Genomic DNA, 17,942 nt, shown 5'->3' with positions numbered 1-17,942 from the left:
ATACGTCTCTATTACTGGAGGGGAGTCTTGGCAGTAGTGACAAATGCCATTGATATGGATAAGGAATTACCTACAATTTGTAAACCTACAATTTGTATTTCTGCTCAGTCGTAAGAATCCTAAAGACTAGGTGACTACCATAAAGAAAACACAATTTTTGAATACAATATTTGAGATTTTTTTTCCGGAAAGTGATTGGTTTCTAAGATCACTTCTGAAAACTGTTAAAGTTATTGTCATGTGATTAGGAGATCACGAGTTCAAGCCATAGAAACAACCTTTTGCAGAAATACAAGGTAAGACTACAACAATAGACTCTTGTGGTCGGGTCCTTCCCCGCACAGAACGGGAACTTAGTGCACCTGATTGTTCTTGTATGTCTCTGTTTTAAAAAAAATAGTATAACAAACCGTGTTGGCCCTACATCACCCCTTTTTTCTCCTCTTGAAAAACAATGGAGAAAACAAGGAAAAAGAAAAGGTTGAATCTAGAAATTCAGAAATGAGAAATGAGCAGAGGCAAGCAACCTCCACTTACAACAAAAAAGAGGTTGTGAGTTCGAGTTTATCCAAGAGCAAGGTGGAAAGTTCTTGGAGGAAGTATGTCGAGTTTCTATTTGGAAACAGTCTCTCTACCACAGGGTAGGGATAAAGTTTGCGTACATATGACCCCACTAAGTGGGATTATATGGGTTGTTGTTGCTGTTGTGCGCTGGATTCAAGATGCCTGTACCAAACTGAAATTTCCAAACTAGTAATATGATGGAAACTCCTCCTCTTCCGATCTCCAATTCCATGGCAGAAAACTCAATCCAGTAGGCTCAGCTAGTAACCTGCTGCTGCTACTACGTCTCATATTCTTTCTTCTTTCATCAACTAATTGATCTGCTCCAAAGAAGATAACAGTGATGTCGGCCAAAGAAAGCTTGGGTTTAGAGTACTGGCTTCAATGGCAAGTTGCCGTGTGTGCTCTAATCTTCATCATCCCTACTGCAGTAGCTTTGAGGCTCATGAATAGGCAGCGAAAGGACACAGAGTATCCTACTAAGTCCACAGATCTGTGGGTCCCATGTTGGCGAAATCTCCATCCTCTTTGGCTTCTTTTCTTCAGAGCTTTCGCCTTTGTTGCCATGTCCTTCTTGCTTTTTCAGACTGTTTCCAGCTTTGGCTTCTTCGACTTCTTCTTCTACACACAGTACTTAATCAGCTGCGCCATCTTCCTAATTCTCTACATATACTTATGTGTATATTCAAAATTCAGACTATATTCAAAATTCAATAGAATTTAACTGATCTGATATTCTAATTAATTGCTTAATTTCCAGGTGGACGTTTGCTTTGGTTGGGGTCTATTTTGCTGTATGGACACATAATATCAGTCTTCTCTTACAGCTCAATTTTTAGTGAATACTTGACAAGAGGGGTTGCTCCGATGGTGAGTAATCCCCACTTCCAACCGAGAGGTTGTGAGTTCGAGTCTACCCAAGAGCAAGGTGGGAAGTTCTTGGAAGGAAGGATGTCGGGTCTATTTGGAAACAGTCTCTCTACCCTAGGGTAGGGTAAGGTCTGCGTACACACTACCCTCCCCAGACCCCACTAAGTGGGATTATACTGGGTTGTTGTTGTTGTTGTTAATATGTTTTGCGGTTGATAGCTGACCATAATATGTGCTTGCATTGCAGCTGGGAACCATTATATCGGCGCGGGGATGCTGGTTATATACAAGAAATCCCCTCTCCCGGCGCGGGGAGATAGAGAAATTTCTTAAAACACCTGCTCAAGAGAATAGTAGCTTTGGGGCATCCTCTGACCAACGACTTGGATTTTGGGAAAACTTTATGCAAATTATTTATCAGGTTAGTGTTAGAGACTATCAATTTTGGATGTTTTCCCAAATACCCTAGGTTCTGGGGAGCATACAGTTATTGAAAGTGTGGGTTAGCTGCAATGAAACTTGTATGAATTCCTAAGTTTAGCAAGATAGAAAGGCAGAATTTTTCTTGTGAATATTGTTTGGTGGATGGTCTGAAACAACTTTGTTAGCCTAATTGCAATAACAACTGCTTAATTCAGCAACAATTAAATTAAAATAATATAGTATTATCTCTGATCTATAAGCTAATCTGTCACGATTGTATATGCAAAAAACTTCATATCATATGTTGACTAGGTCAACGGAAATGAAACCTTTGGAGGCTGCCATGTGTTGTCGATATGACACGTTAACTTGATTTCAAAAGGTCGATGTCACGAGAAGATGGCGAGTCGTTGACGGGGTCGAGGTCGAGGTGGTCCGAGATCCGTGGACGAGGACGAGCACCTCTCTTCGGCATGCATTAATGGCTAGTTCCAAGATTTATATTCCCAAAAGAATATTTTAATGAATATTCTTCTTGTACTATATAGGGTTTTGTGGCATATGTACCCTTATAAAGAGGAAGATATGTAGTTATAGAAGGGGATTTGACATTTTTTGTAGAAAAACAATATTGACATTCTCTGAAGATTCTCACTCTATCACATACATACAAAGTTTACCTTTATTACTTATCTATCTGTCTTTTCTAACCCGATCTAAGAAGAAAAGGCTTATCATTATCCATCATAGTCAGAAGAATCATTGGGAAATTTCACCTTTGTCGGGTGAACTTTACTCCATTATTTACTTAAATGTTTATTATCATTTATTGCTTTCTTTCATATTCTTGAGTCATTTATTACTCCATTATTGCTCCATACTATTGTTATCCAATAGTACACATGCGGTATTCTTCATAAATACACAAGTCTATCATTTGGACATTAATATTGACGGAGATTAACCTTTTTACTATAATTCTAATTGTATAAAAACCTAAATCTAAATTTTGGGTCATACAACGATAATCCAAATAGCTAAAAGCTGTTTTAAAATTGATCAACTCACATGAGTTTACTGTTAGAAATTTGATACAAGTTTTTTTTTCGTAGACTAGTGCAGGTGCTGTTATGCTGACAGATATTGTCTTTTGGTGTCTTTTGCTCCCATTTATGACAGACGAAAATTTTAAGCTCACCCTGGTGAGTCATCTTTAATTTATTTGAATGCTGCATTATATGTATCATGTTTAGCTTTCACTGCATTCCCTTTACAATATTACTCTTCCCCTCATAATCTAAAGAAAATCTTTTAGTTCAAGTTTCTAGCAAGGCACGCATCTTTCCATGTCCAATAGTTGACTATAGACCTGTCAAATGGGCCGGGTCAACCCACAACCGGCCCACATAACCCATTAAAATTGACCCTTTAACCGGCCCGTGACCCACAGAACCCTAACCAGACCAACCCATTAATTTAAGGGGCCTGGGCCGGGCTACAATATTTTGACCCACTGAACCGGACCGGACCCGAACCGTTAACTGACCCACGGGTCAACCGGCCCGGACCACCCTTATGAATGTGGTAGTAGAGCGATTAATTGACTAATTGGACGTCGACCAGCTCAGTAAGATTTATTTTAATAAAAATATTACATATATTTTTTATAAAAAGAAACTAAATCCATTCAACCCGGTGCTATCTACGATGGCTAGTAATTTCAAGTTCGTATATATGTATAAAAGTTTGAAATTTTTATCATTTATTAGTTTTTAACTTTTTTTAATTAAATTAGATTTGGCCCATTAGGGCCCGGGTTAAGGGTTACGGGTTCGGATCGGGTCAACATGTTTTGGTTAATGGGTCTAATCCGGACCGGCCCCTATATGAAAGTGAACCGGATCGACCAGGTTAAGGACCCACGGGCCAAGAGTCAACGGGTACGGGTCGGGTCGACCCATTTAACATGTCTAGTTGACTATAGCAGTCAATATGACTCAAAGCATCAGTCATTTCTCGTGTTCTATCTAGGACAGTCTAGACTATGCACCAAATCTAGTGATATCGTCAACTTTAGATGACGGGCGAACTCGGCTATGATCAGGGTATTTGCATGAGAAATTTGGAACTTTAGATGACCACAATGATTTTGTTCCCTAATATCCTTGAGGAAATTGTTATCTTCTTAGAACACTGAGCATAGTACTAACTAATTGCAAGCTTACCTCCTAACCGTCTAAGAATTTACACTATTGTTGGGAAAATGGCATTTTGCATTCTGAATACCAACTTTTTAATGATTTAACTCCATAGTTACAACTTTCTATTTTATGTCCTGAAACAACATTATAAAAGATGAAATTTCATAGTTCTCGTAACATTATCAGACTGTGCAACACTCAAGTTACAACCTCAATGTATAGTTCAAAATACAGCTCTAACTTAAAGTAAATAGATGATCCCAAATGCCTGCCCTTTATTAGGTAACAAGTTGCATTTTCCTTTAAAGACCTTACAGAAAAATGGAGCAACATTAGGTCAATGACTCTTTTTTTGGTAACTGCAAATTTTATTAAATTACCAAAGTAGCAATACAGTTCCATAACATCACGCCCAACTCTAGTCCTAAAAAGGATAAGCGGTCATTGCAAATATAGTCCGAAGTCGAATCTCACAGAAAACTAAGGTTTTGCTGTAACTGTTAAGTATCACTAAGAAGACAAGTTCGAACAATTCCTAAGTTATAAATATTAAGATTCTGTTTTCTTACTAATTAACTAGCAAATTAAAATTGTAAATTAACAACTAAAGATACTAAGGTTTTGGGGGCAAGATTAAGGAGGTCTAGAGTTATGATTTCCTCAATTGTCGGAATCCTTCCCGCTACGTCTCCTATAATATTGCCTAAGTATTCTCTACTGATCGTGAGCACTTCCGGTATCGTAATTCTCTTTCGAGCAACTACCACAATTTACTAGACATATTCTCTCGAACTACACTTGTTGGCACTAGTTCACCGCTCACTAAGATCACACCAAGGTTTCATAATCTCTAAAGCCACCTTTAAACCCAGCATATTGATCTCTCATATACCTTGGGAGTGACGTTGTTCGACAACAACCTAAATATGCACTCTTTATCAAGCAACACACACTAAATAGGCATAATCAGTTGATAGACATTCAATCAACTAAAATAAGCACGTAATTAAATAAGTAGAGAAATTCAAAGGTTAGATTATACTAAACGTAATTAAAAATCATCCTCCAAGAGGTTCCATCAAACCTAGATGAAAAAGTTTAGCTACTCATAACCATACTAACAATCATGATAATAATTGAAAGCATTAAAATAAAGATTAAGGAAGAACGAAAGAAAAAGCTCTTGTGATTCGTTGCTTCCAAGTGTTTCTGTAGCCTTCTTACCTCTCCAATAATGTCTCTCTCTAAAAAAAAAATATAGGTTTAGAACCCCTTTTATACATGTTGGGGGAGTGCAGGGTTGAAACTACCAAGCCCTGGCCGAAATAGGAAAAGTTTCTCGCGTCAACATTTTGAATCGCGCCTGGCGCAAAGCTGGGCGCTCAATTCATTGTAGTGCTGTCTTTTGCGTTTTGAACTGTTCCTGGCTCAAATCTGGACGCCGAAAACCATACTTATCTAAATTCTTCAATTTATGCATAATCCTTCTATATCACCTCCGATTGAGCTATACGCATAAAAATATTATTATTAAGCTCGAGTCACAAATATTTGCACTAAACTTAACAAGGTTGGGGCATACTACATGCATAAACATGGATTTTTAGTCTAACATCACTGTCTAAAGAAACTAAGAAACAAACAAAACCAAATCAGGAACCAGGCTATCTAGCTAGAACATATATTTTTGAAGTACATTTTTTATTCTAGGTGAGGCTCTAACATTGCAAATATATGCAATCTCCCTGGCAATACTTTCCCATCCTCTACTTGATTTCTCAAAGACTCTCTTGTTTCTTTCTATCCAAATACTATGCACACATTCAGCATACACCACTCGAAAAATCTGAGAAGCTTGTGATTCCCTTTGGAATTTCTGATCATCCATTGCAAGTCTTGTGTATTGCTCTTAAAACGTGAAGAGAGAGGAACCATGATGGTGGATTAAGAATGCATTTCTTTCTGAGCACAAATGTGTAATTTTACAAAGTCAATGCAAACGGAATTCAACTTGCTATTGTAATTAATACTGAAATCAGCAAATATTCTTGTCACTACAAAAGAAGATATCATGCTTTCAGCAAAAAAGGGAGTTCCATTGTTAAACTTGCATATATGTCTTTATCAGAAGACTCCAAATTTCATGAATCTTGATGAGTTGATGCAAATTGAATTACTCGCATGTTTTTCTAGTCGTTGCAAAGAATTCACCTTAGTTGAAACGTCACAGGCCTTGTTCTTTTGTTCTCTTAGCTTCTTTCGTAGGGACATTTTTTTGGAAGCAATCAGAATCATTTTCAAATTGCACCTTATTTACTCAAATACTTGCTCTAATTGTTAACTTTTGTTGACATGGCAGCTAATTGGATGCATGCACTCTGTAAATGCTATTTTTCTTCTTCTTGATTCACTCCTGAACAATCTTGTAAGTGCAACAACTTCTCCCATGCTCATGTCCAACTGCAGCAAGCTATTCGGAGACCCTTACAATGATTGCTATAAGTTGTCGATATCCTGTAAAATCTAAAAGGAGAAGGCTGTTTTGTATTTCAGCAATTTACTTGGTTTGGTCTCACATATTTTGTGCTGTGGAGCTGTTGTTATGTTGTTTTCCAGTGGAGTCTACACGCGTGCTGCTTAAATTGGTAAATAAATATGTACCCATCATAGGCACATTCATATGTAAAAAAGCATTCTTTTTCTGTGGTTAATTGAAGTTCCTTGTCGCGCAGGTGGCCATATCCTTTCTTGGAACTTAACACTCCATGGGCACCTTTGTGGTAATGATTAAAGACATGCCTTTTCTGTTGGCATTCTTGATTCCTTTACAATTTAGATATCCTAAAATGGAGAAGTTGGTTTCAGGTATCTTGGTTTGGCTGCGGTCCACATCCCCTGTTACGGAATATATGCTCTGCTAATCAAAGCAAAGGGCCGACTGTTCTCGAGAATGTTTCCACAGACATTTCTTAGGTCATATTATTGATCTTCCTGCCATTTATGAAAAGGCAAAAAGGCCCAACAGCCCCTAAACTTGCATCAGATTTTAAAGCCGGAACATCAACTTTGGTCCTTTACTTAATGATTGAGTACTATTAAACACATATGACCTTCGTGGTGTTCAATTGCTACTGATGTGGAAACAACCTCTTTGAGCCGAGGGTCTCCTGGAAACAGCCTATCTGTCCCTCGGGGTAGAGGTAAGGTCTGCGTACATATTACCCTCCCTAGACCCCACTTGTGGGATTACACTGGGTTGTTGTTGTTGTTGTTGTTGTTGTGGTGGTGTTCAATTGCTACTGATGTGGACAAAGTTTAATACTTTTTACTACCACATCTTCCACTCATTCATAGTTTTTTGACACTTGTAAATGTGGTCCTACTAATTTTCTCCTATCATTACTTTGTGATATGTGTATTTTGCAGGTCCCATGAATTTTTTAAAATTATTTTCTTCAAAAAAATCTCACCAGTTCTTCTAGATATTTCATCAATATTCCACCTTGTGCATAAAATAGAAATTAAAGCCCACGTTATGCAGCTCGTAATCTCTTAAATTACAGAGAAATAGAGATATACAAGTCGTTAACATAAAAATGATTGGTAGATTCAAAATTGTAAGTAAATATCGCACCACTCAAAATTAGACCGCATCCCTGCCATCAAACCCACCCACTAAAAGGCTGAAATTAGGTCCGCCCATATCCGATCCGACCCGTCTATTTGTCACCCCCTAAAAATAACATTTTATATAAATGCAGGGTAAGACTGCATACAATAGACCCTTGTGGTTTGGCCCTTCTTTGGACTCCGCGTATAACGGGAGCTTAGTGCACCGGGCTATCCTTAGACCATCTCCAACCCAACACCAATCTTGACACCAAACACCATTTTGGTGCAAGATTTGGTGTTTTTTGCTCCAACCCAACACCATTTCTTACACCATTTTGGTGTGTGAATAGTGTTACACCAAATTTGGTGTAACACTATTCATCAACACCATTACTATTCACCGTTATTTTAATATTATCTTTTATCATATAACACTTTTAATTTAACATATTATAATTATATAATTAATTATAATTTTATATAATATCTTTATAATATTAATTTATATTTTAATTTTGGTGTTTAAAATTTATAAATTAATTGTCGTATATTTTATTTTTATATAAAATTTTAATTTTATTTTCTTATGTTATAATTGTATAAAAATATATAACCATCAAAAAAATAAAAAATGCAAAATTGAAATATAATATGTTGTTAATAAATAGCACAATGTTCATTGATTATCATAAAAATAAATATTTAATTCAATAGAGACTGACATAGATTAAATTGAAAATACATTAAATAACATAATGTGATAAGAAAATTACAACAATAATCTAGTACTTTGGAAGGCTGCTTCCAGATCCACCAATATCATTAAAATATTGAGTGTATACTCATTTTGCACTTTATAATGCATTAATAGAGCATTTATGGGAGCAACATACTAATCTTGTAAGTTGAATATTTATGTAAAAATAATACTAAATTTTATGATAATGTAATATTTATTTAATTATATCTCATCAATGATTTTATTTTTATTTGAGTTATACATTACTATGTATAATGCATAATATTTGCTTATAGGTTATATTATTTAAAAATTAAAGGTATAAAATAATTTTATATTAAATAATTATATAAGAAAGAAATATGAATTATATGGAATAAATATATAAACAAACCTTGTTGGCCCTACATCACCCATTTTTTCTCCTCTTGAAATAAAAAAAAAAATTGAATCGAGAAATTCAGAATGACAACTACCAACCACCGTTTTTTTACTTTTCGGTTGTCGTAAGCTGACAAGAGTGTTGTTGTGACGGTAAATCCCCACTTTCAATCGACAAGCTCTGAGTTCGAGTCTCCCCAAGAGCAAGATGGAAAATTCTTGGAGGAAGTATGCCGGGTTTCTATTTGGAAACAGTCTCTCTACCACCCTACGTTAGAGTAAGGTAAGGGGACCCTACGTTAGGGTAAGGTAAGTGGGATTATAACGGGTTGTTGTTGTTGGTTATGGTAAGCTGTATTCAAGATGCCTGTACCCAAATTGAAATTTCCAAAGTAGTAATAAAATGGAAACTCCTCCTCCAATCTCCAATTCCATGGCCTCTCAACTATTCCACTGAGAAAAATTTCAATCCAGTAGCTCAGCTAGTAAACTGCTGGCTGCTACTACTCCCTCTCATATTCTTTTTTTTTTCTTCAACTAATTGATCTGCTCCAAAGAAGATAACAGTGATGTCGGCCAAAGAAAGCTTGGGTTTAGAGTACTGGCTTCAATGGCAAGTTGCCGTGTGTGCTCTAATCTTCATCATCCCTACTACTGTAGCTTTGAGGCTCATCAATAGGCAGCGAAAGGACACAGAGTACCCTACTAAGTCCACTGATCTGTGGGTCCCATGTTGGCGAAATCTCCATCCTCTTTGGCTTCTCTTCTACAGAGCTTTCGCCTTTCTTTCCATGGCTTTCTTGCTTTATCAGACGGTTTCTAACTTAGGCTTCTTCGTCTTCTTCTTCTACACACAGTACTTAATCACCTGCTTTTTCCTAATTCTCTAAATATACTTGTGTATTTATTCATAATTCAGAATATATTCTGCAATTCAATAGAATTTAACTGATCTGATATTCTAATTAATTGCTTAATTTCCAGGTGGACGTTTGCTTTGGTTGGGGTCTATTTTGCTGTACGGACATATATAATAATTTCTCCAATTTCTTGCAGCTCATTATTTAGTGAATACAGTATAATACCAATGAGGTCTGGGGAGGGTAGTGTATACGCATACTTTACCCCTACCCTGGGGCAGAGAGGCTGTTTCCAATACAAACTCGGCATCCCTCCCTCTAAGAACACCCTTCCTTGTTGTTTGGGTGACTCGAACTCACAACCTCTTGGTTGGAAGTGGAGGGTGCTTACCACCAGAGCAACGCTCTCTTGTATATTTAGTGAATACTTACAGAGTTAATATGTTTGCGGTTGATAGCTGACCATAATATGTGCTTGTATTGCAGCTGGGAACCATTATATCGGCGCGGGGATGCTGGTTGTATACAAGAAATCCCCTCTCCCGGCACGGGGGGAGAGAGAAATTTCTTAAAACTGCTGCTGAAGAGAACATCAGCAATGGGGCATCCTGTGAGCAACGACTTGGATTTTGGGAAAACTTAATGCAAATTATTTATCAGGTTAGCGTTAGAAACTGTCAAATTTGGATGTTTTTATGAATTCTCTATCCCTGGAGAGTATACAGTTATGGAAAGTGGTAGTTGGTTGCTATGAAACTTGTATGAATTCCAAAGTTTTGCAAGTTAGAAAGGCAGGATATTTCTTGTGGTTTCATTTTGGTGGATGGACTGAAACAATTTTGTTGGCCTAATTTCAATAACAACTGCTTAATTCAGCCAACCGTTGCAACAAAATAATATAGTATGCTTCCAAAATTATCTGTGATACGGTTCTTCCGACATCACTATTCGGTACCAGGCAAAAGAGAGGCCCACTTTGCATTTAAAGAATAGTATTTCTTTTTTCCAAAATGAAGGAAATGAAGAAGCAAGACAAGTAAATGATAGAGTTCTGTTTTGATGTATAAGCTAATCTTTCACGATAATCCAAATAGCTAAAAGCTGTTTTTAAATTGATCAACTCATATGAGTTTGTAGTTAGAAGTTTGACACAAGTTTTTTCATCTTTTTCTCATAGACTAGTGCAGGTGCTGTAATGTTGACAGATATTGTATTTTGGTGTCTTTTGCTCCCATTTATGACGGGCGAGAACTTTAAGCTGACCCTGGTGAGTCATCTTTATTTGAAATGCTGCAGCATTATATGCATCATGTTTAGCTCTCACTGCATTCCCTTTAGAATGTTACTCTTCCTCTAACCATCTAAAGAAAATCTTTTAGTTCAAGTTTTTATCAAGGGTACGCATTTTTCCATGTCAAAAATTCAGAATATTAGTTTATACGATCAAAGTATCAGTCATTTAACGTGTTCCATCTAGATTATGCACCAAATCATGGTTATTTCTCAAAGGAGCGTGATATCGTCAACTATTACAGAAAGCTCCCATGCATAGAAAATGCAAATAGGGCGTATTGATAGTCCTTTCTACTTCATTAAAACCTCATGCTAACCTTTAAACCAGAAAAAGATGGGGGGAGAAAGGTTGGAAAGAAGGGAGAGAAACAGGTAGGGGACGGGCGAACTCAGCTATGATCATGGTATTTGCATGAGAAAGTTTGGAACTTTAGATGACCACAATGCTTTTGTTCCCTAACATCCTTGAGGAACATCTTTGTTGTCACCTTAGAACCTATGTTGCTCGGACTTTCCAAAAATATCAGTGGCTGCTTGTCGAATCCTTCAAAAATAGTACATTTTTAGAGGATCCGACACGGGTGAGGCGCCATTTTGGAGAGTCTGCGCGACATAGCTTAGAACACAGAGCATAGTTACTAACTAATTGCAAGCTTACCTCCTAACCGTCTAAGAATTTACACTATTGTTGGAAAAATAGCATTTTGCATTCTGAATACCAACTTTTTAATGATTTAGCTCCATAGTTACAAGTTTCTATTTATTTCCTGAAACAACATTATAAAGATGAAATTCCATAGTTCTCATAACATTATCAGACTGTGCAAAACTCAAGTTACAACCTCAAATGTATTGGTCAAAATATAGCTCTAACTCAAAGTAAATGGATGATCCAAAGATGCCTGCCCTTTATTAGGTAACAAGTTGCATTTTCCTTCTAAAATCATACAGAAAAATGGAGCAACAGTAGGTCAATGACTCTTTTTTTGGCAACTACAAATTTTATTAATTACCAAAGCAGCAATACAATTCCATAGCTTAGCCAACACAGCTAGCTATCCAAAGAAACTAAGAAACAAACAAAACCAAATCAGGAACCGTGCTATCTAGCTAGAACATATATTTTTGCAGTACATTATTTTTTCTAGGTGAGGCTCTAATACTGCAAATATATGCAATCTCCCTGGCAATACTTTACCATCCTCTACTTGATTTCTCTAAGACTCTCTTGTTTCTTTCTATCCAAATACTATGCACACATTCAGCATACACCATTCGAAAAATCTGAGAAGCTTGTGATTTCCCTTTGGAATTTCTGATAATCCATGCAAGTGTTGCTTATTGCTCTTAAACGGTGAAGAGAGAGAGGGACCATGATGGTGGACTAAGAATGCATTTCTTTCTGAGCACAAATATGTAATTTTACAAAGTCAAGCAAAGGGAATTCAACTTGCTATTGTAGTTAATACTGAAATCAGCAAATACTCTTGTGACTACAAAATAAGATTGCATGCTTTCAGCAAAAATGGAGCTCCATTGTTAAACTTGCACATATGGCTCTATCAGAAGACTCTAAAGTTCAATAACCTTTGATGTAAATTGAAATGTTTTCCTAGTCGTTGAAAGAATTCACATAGTTGAAACGTCGAAGGTGTTATTCCTTTTGTTTTCTTAGCTTCTTTTGCAAGGACATTTTTTTTCATGGAAGTAGTCTGAATCATTTTCAAATTGCAGCTTATTTTACTCAATAACTTCTCTAATTGTTAATTTTTGTTGACATGACAGCTAATTGGATGCATGCACTCTGTAAATGCTATTTTTCTTCTTCTTGATTCAGTCCTGAACAATCTTGTAAGTGCAACAGCTTCTCCCATGTCCATGCCCAACCGCAGCAAGCTTTTTGGAAACCCTTACAATGCTTGCTATAAGTTGTCGATATCCTGTAAAATCTAAAAGGAGATGGCTGTTTTGTGTTTCAGCAATTTACTTGGTTTGGTCTCACTTATTTTGTCCTGTGGAGCTGTTGTTATGTTGTTTTCCAGTGGACTCTACACGCGTGCTGCTTAAATTGGTAAATAAACATGTACCATCATACGCACATTCATATGTAAAAAAGCATTCTTTTTCTGTGGTTAATTGAAGTTCCTTGTCGCGCAGGTGGCCATATCCTTTCTTGGAACTTAACACTCCATGGGCACCTTTGTGGTAATGACTAAAGTCTCTGTTGACATTCTTGAATCCTTTACAATTTAGATATCCTAAAATGGAGAAGTTGGTTTCAGGTATCTTGGTTTGGCTGTGGTCCACATCCCCTGTTACGGAATATATGCTCTGCTTATCAAAGCAAAAGGCCGACTGTTCTCGAGAATGTTTCCACAGGCATTTCTTAGGTCATATTATTGATCTTCCTGCCTTTTTTGAAAACTTCCCAGTTCAATCTCTAAATCTTCAAGATTTTCTTGGTCATATAGGAGTGATATAGGATAACACGGAGTTCAAACTTCACGGCATGATCACAATAGCATTGGCATACTGCAACATGCCCCTCAAAATGCACCTTTTGCTAATCTATCATCTATCTTATGGCATGCAGTGGCAGGATTGCTATGGAGAAGAAGCACACTTGAAGCAGAATATAACGAAAAAGTACTCTAATTTGAGGTTGCTGTTGTTGTATGCATATACAAGAAACAATATATAATTGCTTTTCTCAGCGACACAATTATACTAAACAAACTTCAATATATAATACAAATGGTGCCCACTCTTACGCACCATGTGATTGCCCAAAAGCAATGCTTAGATGAGTCCAATTTCAGGGTTGCTGTTAAACAACCTACCTCAAGCTTGTGATACTTATGAACACAGTGTAACAACAACAACGACCAAGTAAAATCCCACAAAGTCCACAAAGTGGGGTGTGGGGAGGATAGTGTGTACGCATAGAAGTTGTTTCCGATAGAACTCGCCTCAAGAAGACGACCACAGTGTAAGCAAAACAGAATAAATTGACATGCAAACTAATGTATTCAATTAGGTAAGAATAAGCAGCTCTTTCTATAAATTAAAGTGAAACACATTTATCCTACAACAAAGATCAGTGCTTTAAAATTGTTTCTATTGATTAGAAGCTCATTCCCATTATATTCCAACCACAACAGCTACTAGCTTGAATCACATCACCTCTAATTTCACTTAAATTCAAAAGTGGGAGGTATAGACGAATCAAAACTCTCCAAAATCTCCACCTTTGATCCTCCGCCAGTCTTCTTCTCTTCCTCTTTCTTTCCTTGCCCAAATAACCCTCCAAACCACGACGATGAAGACGAATATGACGCCATCGATTCTTGTGGGGCCTGACTACCCGGAACATGGGCTTGGGCCCCACCTGGTAACCCTAAAGGATCATCAACAAAAATTGGGGCTTCCTGAGGAGGAACCATAACTTTATTCAACATAATACCAGCACCTTCAATGAGCGCAAGGAGTACTCCACCGAAGATCGCGGATCTTGACGCTGCACGTACACCTTGCCGCATCTGAAGAAACCCTCCGGTGGCGGCGCCCGCGAAAATAGAGTTCCAAGGATCTTCCTTTTGTCGGACGTAAACCATGGTACAGTCAAACACGGAGAATAAACCGCCCCATACGGCAAAGCTACCGCCGATCCTCGGCGCGTTCATTCGAACCGCTTGTGTTCCACCGATGAACCGCTCGCCTTTGGGTGAATTGTAGATTCCTTTGATGAAGTGGAAAGCGGAGCCGCCTACAGCGCCCATGCCGAAAGCGCCGCCGAGATCGTCGAGGATGCGATCTGGACATGGTTCTCTAGAAGTTTCTGGCGTTCCCATTGGAGAGAAGAAGAAAAATAGGGTTTTGGAAGGGTTTTGGGGAGGAGTTGAAAGCCGTCGTATTTATACTTCTTTTAATTTACTTGAATGAAAAGGCAAATGGCACTGAATGTTACTAAAAGGTAAGTTTTATAGAGCATTGGTTAGGCCTACCATGTTATATAGAACTGAATGTTGGTCGGTAAAGAACTCACACATCCAGAAGATAAAAGTAGTTGAGATGAGGATGTTGAGGTGGATGTGCGGGCATACAAGGATGGATAAGATTAGGAATGAAGATATTTGAGAGAAGGTGAGCGTAGCCCCCATGGAGGACAAGATGCGGGAAGTAAGACTCAGATGGTTCGGGCACATTCAGTGGAGGAGCACTGATGCACCGGTGAGGAGGTGTGAGCGACTGGCTGTAGTGGGCACGAGGAGAGGTAGAGGGCGACCTAAGAAGTATTGGGGAGAGGTGATCAGACAGGACATGACGCGACTTAGGATTACTGATGACATGACCCTTGACAAGGAATTATGGAGGTCGAGCATTAAGGTTGTAGGTTAGGGGAAAGTTGTGAATATTCCTACAGTACAATAGAGTGAGACTAGCTAGTTAGGAGTTAGACTAAGAATGTCATTGGTCGTCTATTGATGCAGGGCTTTACCTGCTAGTTTTATTATACCAGCCATCTATTTCGTATTTCGTATTTCGTATTCTGTATTTCATATCTCTTATATTGCTCTTATATTGCTGTTATTTTATTATGCATTTTTATGGTACTAATATATCGGCTTCTGTTGCTTCTTTTTTTTTTTGAGCCGAGGGTCTTCTGGAAACATCCTCTCTACCCTTCGGGGTAGAGGTAAGGTCTGCGTACATATTACCCTCCTCAGACCCCACTTATGGGATTTATACCGGGTCATTGTTGTTGAAAAGGCAAATGGCAAAATAGTAAATGCATTACTTTGCCTAAAAGTTAGGAATTAAATATCAACCACTTCTGTGGAATCGCGATATGGAAATATATAGAAGGAAATGCTCCTGATTATCAAGGAAGTGTAGCAATTCCCCGGTAGAAAAGCCATTGAAATTAAACTAAGAAGAAACTAAGAGAAAAGAAAGGAAAATGCAGAGATAAAATTGGTTTTTATTCGATATAGACTACAAAAGGTAACTATTCGGTATTTAACTAGAAAACAACACAACGACCTAAACACGTGTCGACTAACAATAGTGACACCTTTAGGGACTGAAAAATAAATAACAAGGATTCAAATAATAATAACTAAACTTATTTTTCGGTCCGTAAAGGTGTTACTACTGTTAGTCGACACATGTCTAGGCCGTTATGTGTTTTCTAGTTAAATACAGTGTAGTTACCTTTTATAGTCCATATTGAATAAAAACCAATTTTATCTATGTATTTTCCTTTCTTTTCTCTTAGTTTCTTCTTAGTTTAATTTCAATGGCTTTTCCCACCGAGGAATTGCCACAGGAACCAAATAAAAAAACAAAGATTAAGATTACTTAACTGAGTAGTTTATATATTCTACCTTATTTTAAAATTTATATGATAAATTAGTATAGTTTGGTGTAAACAGCAGATTTAATTAAATATAGCTGATATTTAAATCAAGTCCCTAGTATAGATACATGTACTATGTCCTGTAACAACTATATCGTAAGCTATATTACATACATTGCGTCTAACTTGATATGGCATAAACCGTTTATATTCCTTAGTAAATCACAGTTAAGAGTTATGTTTCCCCTCAAAATGAGTAATAATTAAATTTGTACACGATTTAAAGGATACGTGATTTAATTCATTACGAATGTCTAAGAATAACAAGTAATCAAATTAAAGAAAAATGAACGATCAAATCAATCGTGATGTGATGATCAAGCATGATCTTAAGTTTGAACATTGAAATTGGAAAATTTTCACATAAGAACAAATGAGATCCCTACTTTTCAATTGTATAGCTCATATTTCAATTTACAACCAACTAACCCAAAAATAATAGGCTAGGATTCAACATCCAACTCCAATAGGTTCTCGAAATTACTATTTAGTTTTAAAAAAATGCTCAAGCTTTTAAATTAATTTTCAGATCAATAATTGTAACTCAAATATTAGTTTAACAAATCAAATCCATTTGAGTGGTGAAAATTAGATTTTTAACAAGCTTAAATATGTGGGTTTAGATTTCGAATTTGATTTTGTGATAAATTTGGAGTGGGTGTTATTTAGAATTGTTAAAAATAGTATAAGGAGGTTATATATAATATTTGAAGTCATTTAATGGAGATTTGGACTAGTTTTGAACAAGAATTACAACTGAAAAACATGAAAGAAGTTCGTTTACATACGCTTGAATAAATGTGTATAAAAGTGTATAAAATGTGTTTCTGCACTCATATACACTATTATACAAGATTATACATAATTATACAAAAAACTGACTTCATCTTCTTCCTTGCATCTTTTCTGAAATTTAACTCAAATCTTACTCAAATCTACTCCAAATCACTTCAAACTTAAATTTTGAATTCCTTTTGATATTTTCAATCAATTGGAATAACACTTAATCCAAACAACTAACAAACTCAAAAAATCTTATTTTTGAAAGCAAAGCGTTGAATGACCTTCAAAAGTGGACTTCTACTCTTCAATTTTCTTACATTGCAACCAGGTGACACGGGGGAGAAACAGTAATGGCGGACGACCCCTTGAAGCATATGTAAAAGATGTAAGAAGAAAAGAGAGTGAAAACAATGATTGTGAGAACACATATTTAACTCCATAGTTTTTAGAAGCAATGGTTGTAAGAACATAGATTTTGAATTTGCTAATGCTTTAAAAATATGTACAATATGGGCTAGGTCGGGTAAAACTTAAAACATAGGCTATTTTTTTGTTATGGTGTGAAGTCAAGTGTATTTTCTTGTAATTCTTTAATTGAAATTCGTCCTCGATCAGACCCTCAATATAAGCTCGGCTGCGATTAAAGAAGAGAATAACCGAAGAACGCTTTGAATAATAACTAGAAGACAAAAACAAAATTTGTATTACTTTGATATGCGTGTTAACAGTGTGCAAAATAAAAAAATCTCCCCTTTATATAATAGGGGAATTTTAGTCCTAATACAAGTCTAAATAAG

General features: G+C 36.7%; 3 protein-coding genes across 6 annotated transcripts; 2 read left to right on the top strand and 1 right to left on the bottom strand.

Annotated features, from left to right (window-relative positions):
• The first annotated feature begins 508 nt into the window (after positions 1-508).
• LOC104223346 (uncharacterized) lies at positions 509-7,483 on the top strand. 2 transcript variants are annotated; one of them, XM_009774772.2, is made up of 8 exons: positions 509-1,194; positions 1,325-1,358; positions 1,682-1,855; positions 2,970-3,059; positions 6,418-6,483; positions 6,612-6,703; positions 6,791-6,838; positions 6,924-7,483. In XM_009774772.2, exons 1-8 carry the CDS (start codon positions 908-910, stop codon positions 7,042-7,044), a joined length of 912 nt encoding a protein of 303 aa, XP_009773074.1. In that variant the 5' UTR covers positions 509-907; the 3' UTR covers positions 7,045-7,483. The 2 variants fall into 2 exon arrangements, with proteins under 2 accessions (XP_009773074.1, XP_070024605.1); XM_070168504.1 differs by having other exon boundaries at positions 939-1,205.
• Positions 7,484-8,919: 1,436 nt separating this feature from the next.
• Positions 8,920-13,745, top strand: LOC104223345 (uncharacterized). Of its 3 annotated transcripts, none has more exons than XM_009774771.2 (9): positions 8,920-9,073; positions 9,775-9,808; positions 10,137-10,310; positions 10,828-10,917; positions 12,729-12,794; positions 12,923-13,014; positions 13,101-13,148; positions 13,226-13,333; positions 13,537-13,745. In XM_009774771.2, the coding sequence occupies exons 1-9, from the start codon at positions 9,021-9,023 to the stop codon at positions 13,568-13,570; spliced, it is 699 nt and encodes a 232-aa protein (XP_009773073.1). In that variant the 5' UTR covers positions 8,920-9,020; the 3' UTR covers positions 13,571-13,745. The 3 variants fall into 3 exon arrangements, with proteins under 3 accessions (XP_009773073.1, XP_009773072.1, XP_009773071.1); XM_009774770.2 differs by lacking the exon at positions 8,920-9,073 and adding an exon at positions 9,110-9,646 and having other exon boundaries at positions 13,415-13,745; XM_009774769.2 differs by lacking the exon at positions 8,920-9,073 and adding an exon at positions 9,112-9,646.
• A 206-nt stretch (positions 13,746-13,951) lies between these two features.
• LOC104223344 (mitochondrial import inner membrane translocase subunit TIM17-2-like) lies at positions 13,952-14,851 on the bottom strand. Its single transcript, XM_009774768.2, has one exon. The coding sequence runs from the start codon at positions 14,792-14,794 to the stop codon at positions 14,135-14,137; it is 660 nt and encodes a 219-aa protein (XP_009773070.1). The 5' UTR covers positions 14,795-14,851; the 3' UTR covers positions 13,952-14,134.
• Between the last annotated feature and the right edge of the window lie 3,091 nt (positions 14,852-17,942).

The sequence above is a fragment of the Nicotiana sylvestris genome, chromosome 2 (assembly GCF_000393655.2).
Source record: "Nicotiana sylvestris chromosome 2, ASM39365v2, whole genome shotgun sequence".
Taxonomy (NCBI): Eukaryota; Viridiplantae; Streptophyta; class Magnoliopsida; order Solanales; family Solanaceae; genus Nicotiana; species Nicotiana sylvestris.
The sequence above is the reverse complement of the archived record's forward strand: the minus strand, read 5'-3'. Positions and strand labels throughout refer to the sequence as shown.

Bases quoted from the DNA above. Each gene is read 5' to 3' on its own strand.
- LOC104223346 (XM_009774772.2), top strand. From the start codon at position 908: ATGTCGGCCAAAGAAAGCTTGGGTTTAGAGTACTGGCTTCAATGGCAA. The intron at 1,856-2,969 runs GTTAGTGTTAGA...TTTTTTTCGTAG, and splicing joins TTATGCAAATTATTTATCAG to ACTAGTGCAGGTGCTGTTAT. The intron at 6,839-6,923 runs GTAATGATTAAA...AGTTGGTTTCAG, and splicing joins ACTCCATGGGCACCTTTGTG to GTATCTTGGTTTGGCTGCGG.
- LOC104223345 (XM_009774769.2), top strand. From the start codon at position 9,360: ATGTCGGCCAAAGAAAGCTTGGGTTTAGAGTACTGGCTTCAATGGCAA. The intron at 10,918-12,728 runs GTGAGTCATCTT...TTGACATGACAG, and splicing joins AGAACTTTAAGCTGACCCTG to CTAATTGGATGCATGCACTC. The intron at 13,334-13,536 runs GTCATATTATTG...TATGGCATGCAG, and splicing joins TTTCCACAGGCATTTCTTAG to TGGCAGGATTGCTATGGAGA.
- LOC104223344 (XM_009774768.2), bottom strand. From the start codon at position 14,794: ATGGGAACGCCAGAAACTTCTAGAGAACCATGTCCAGATCGCATCCTC.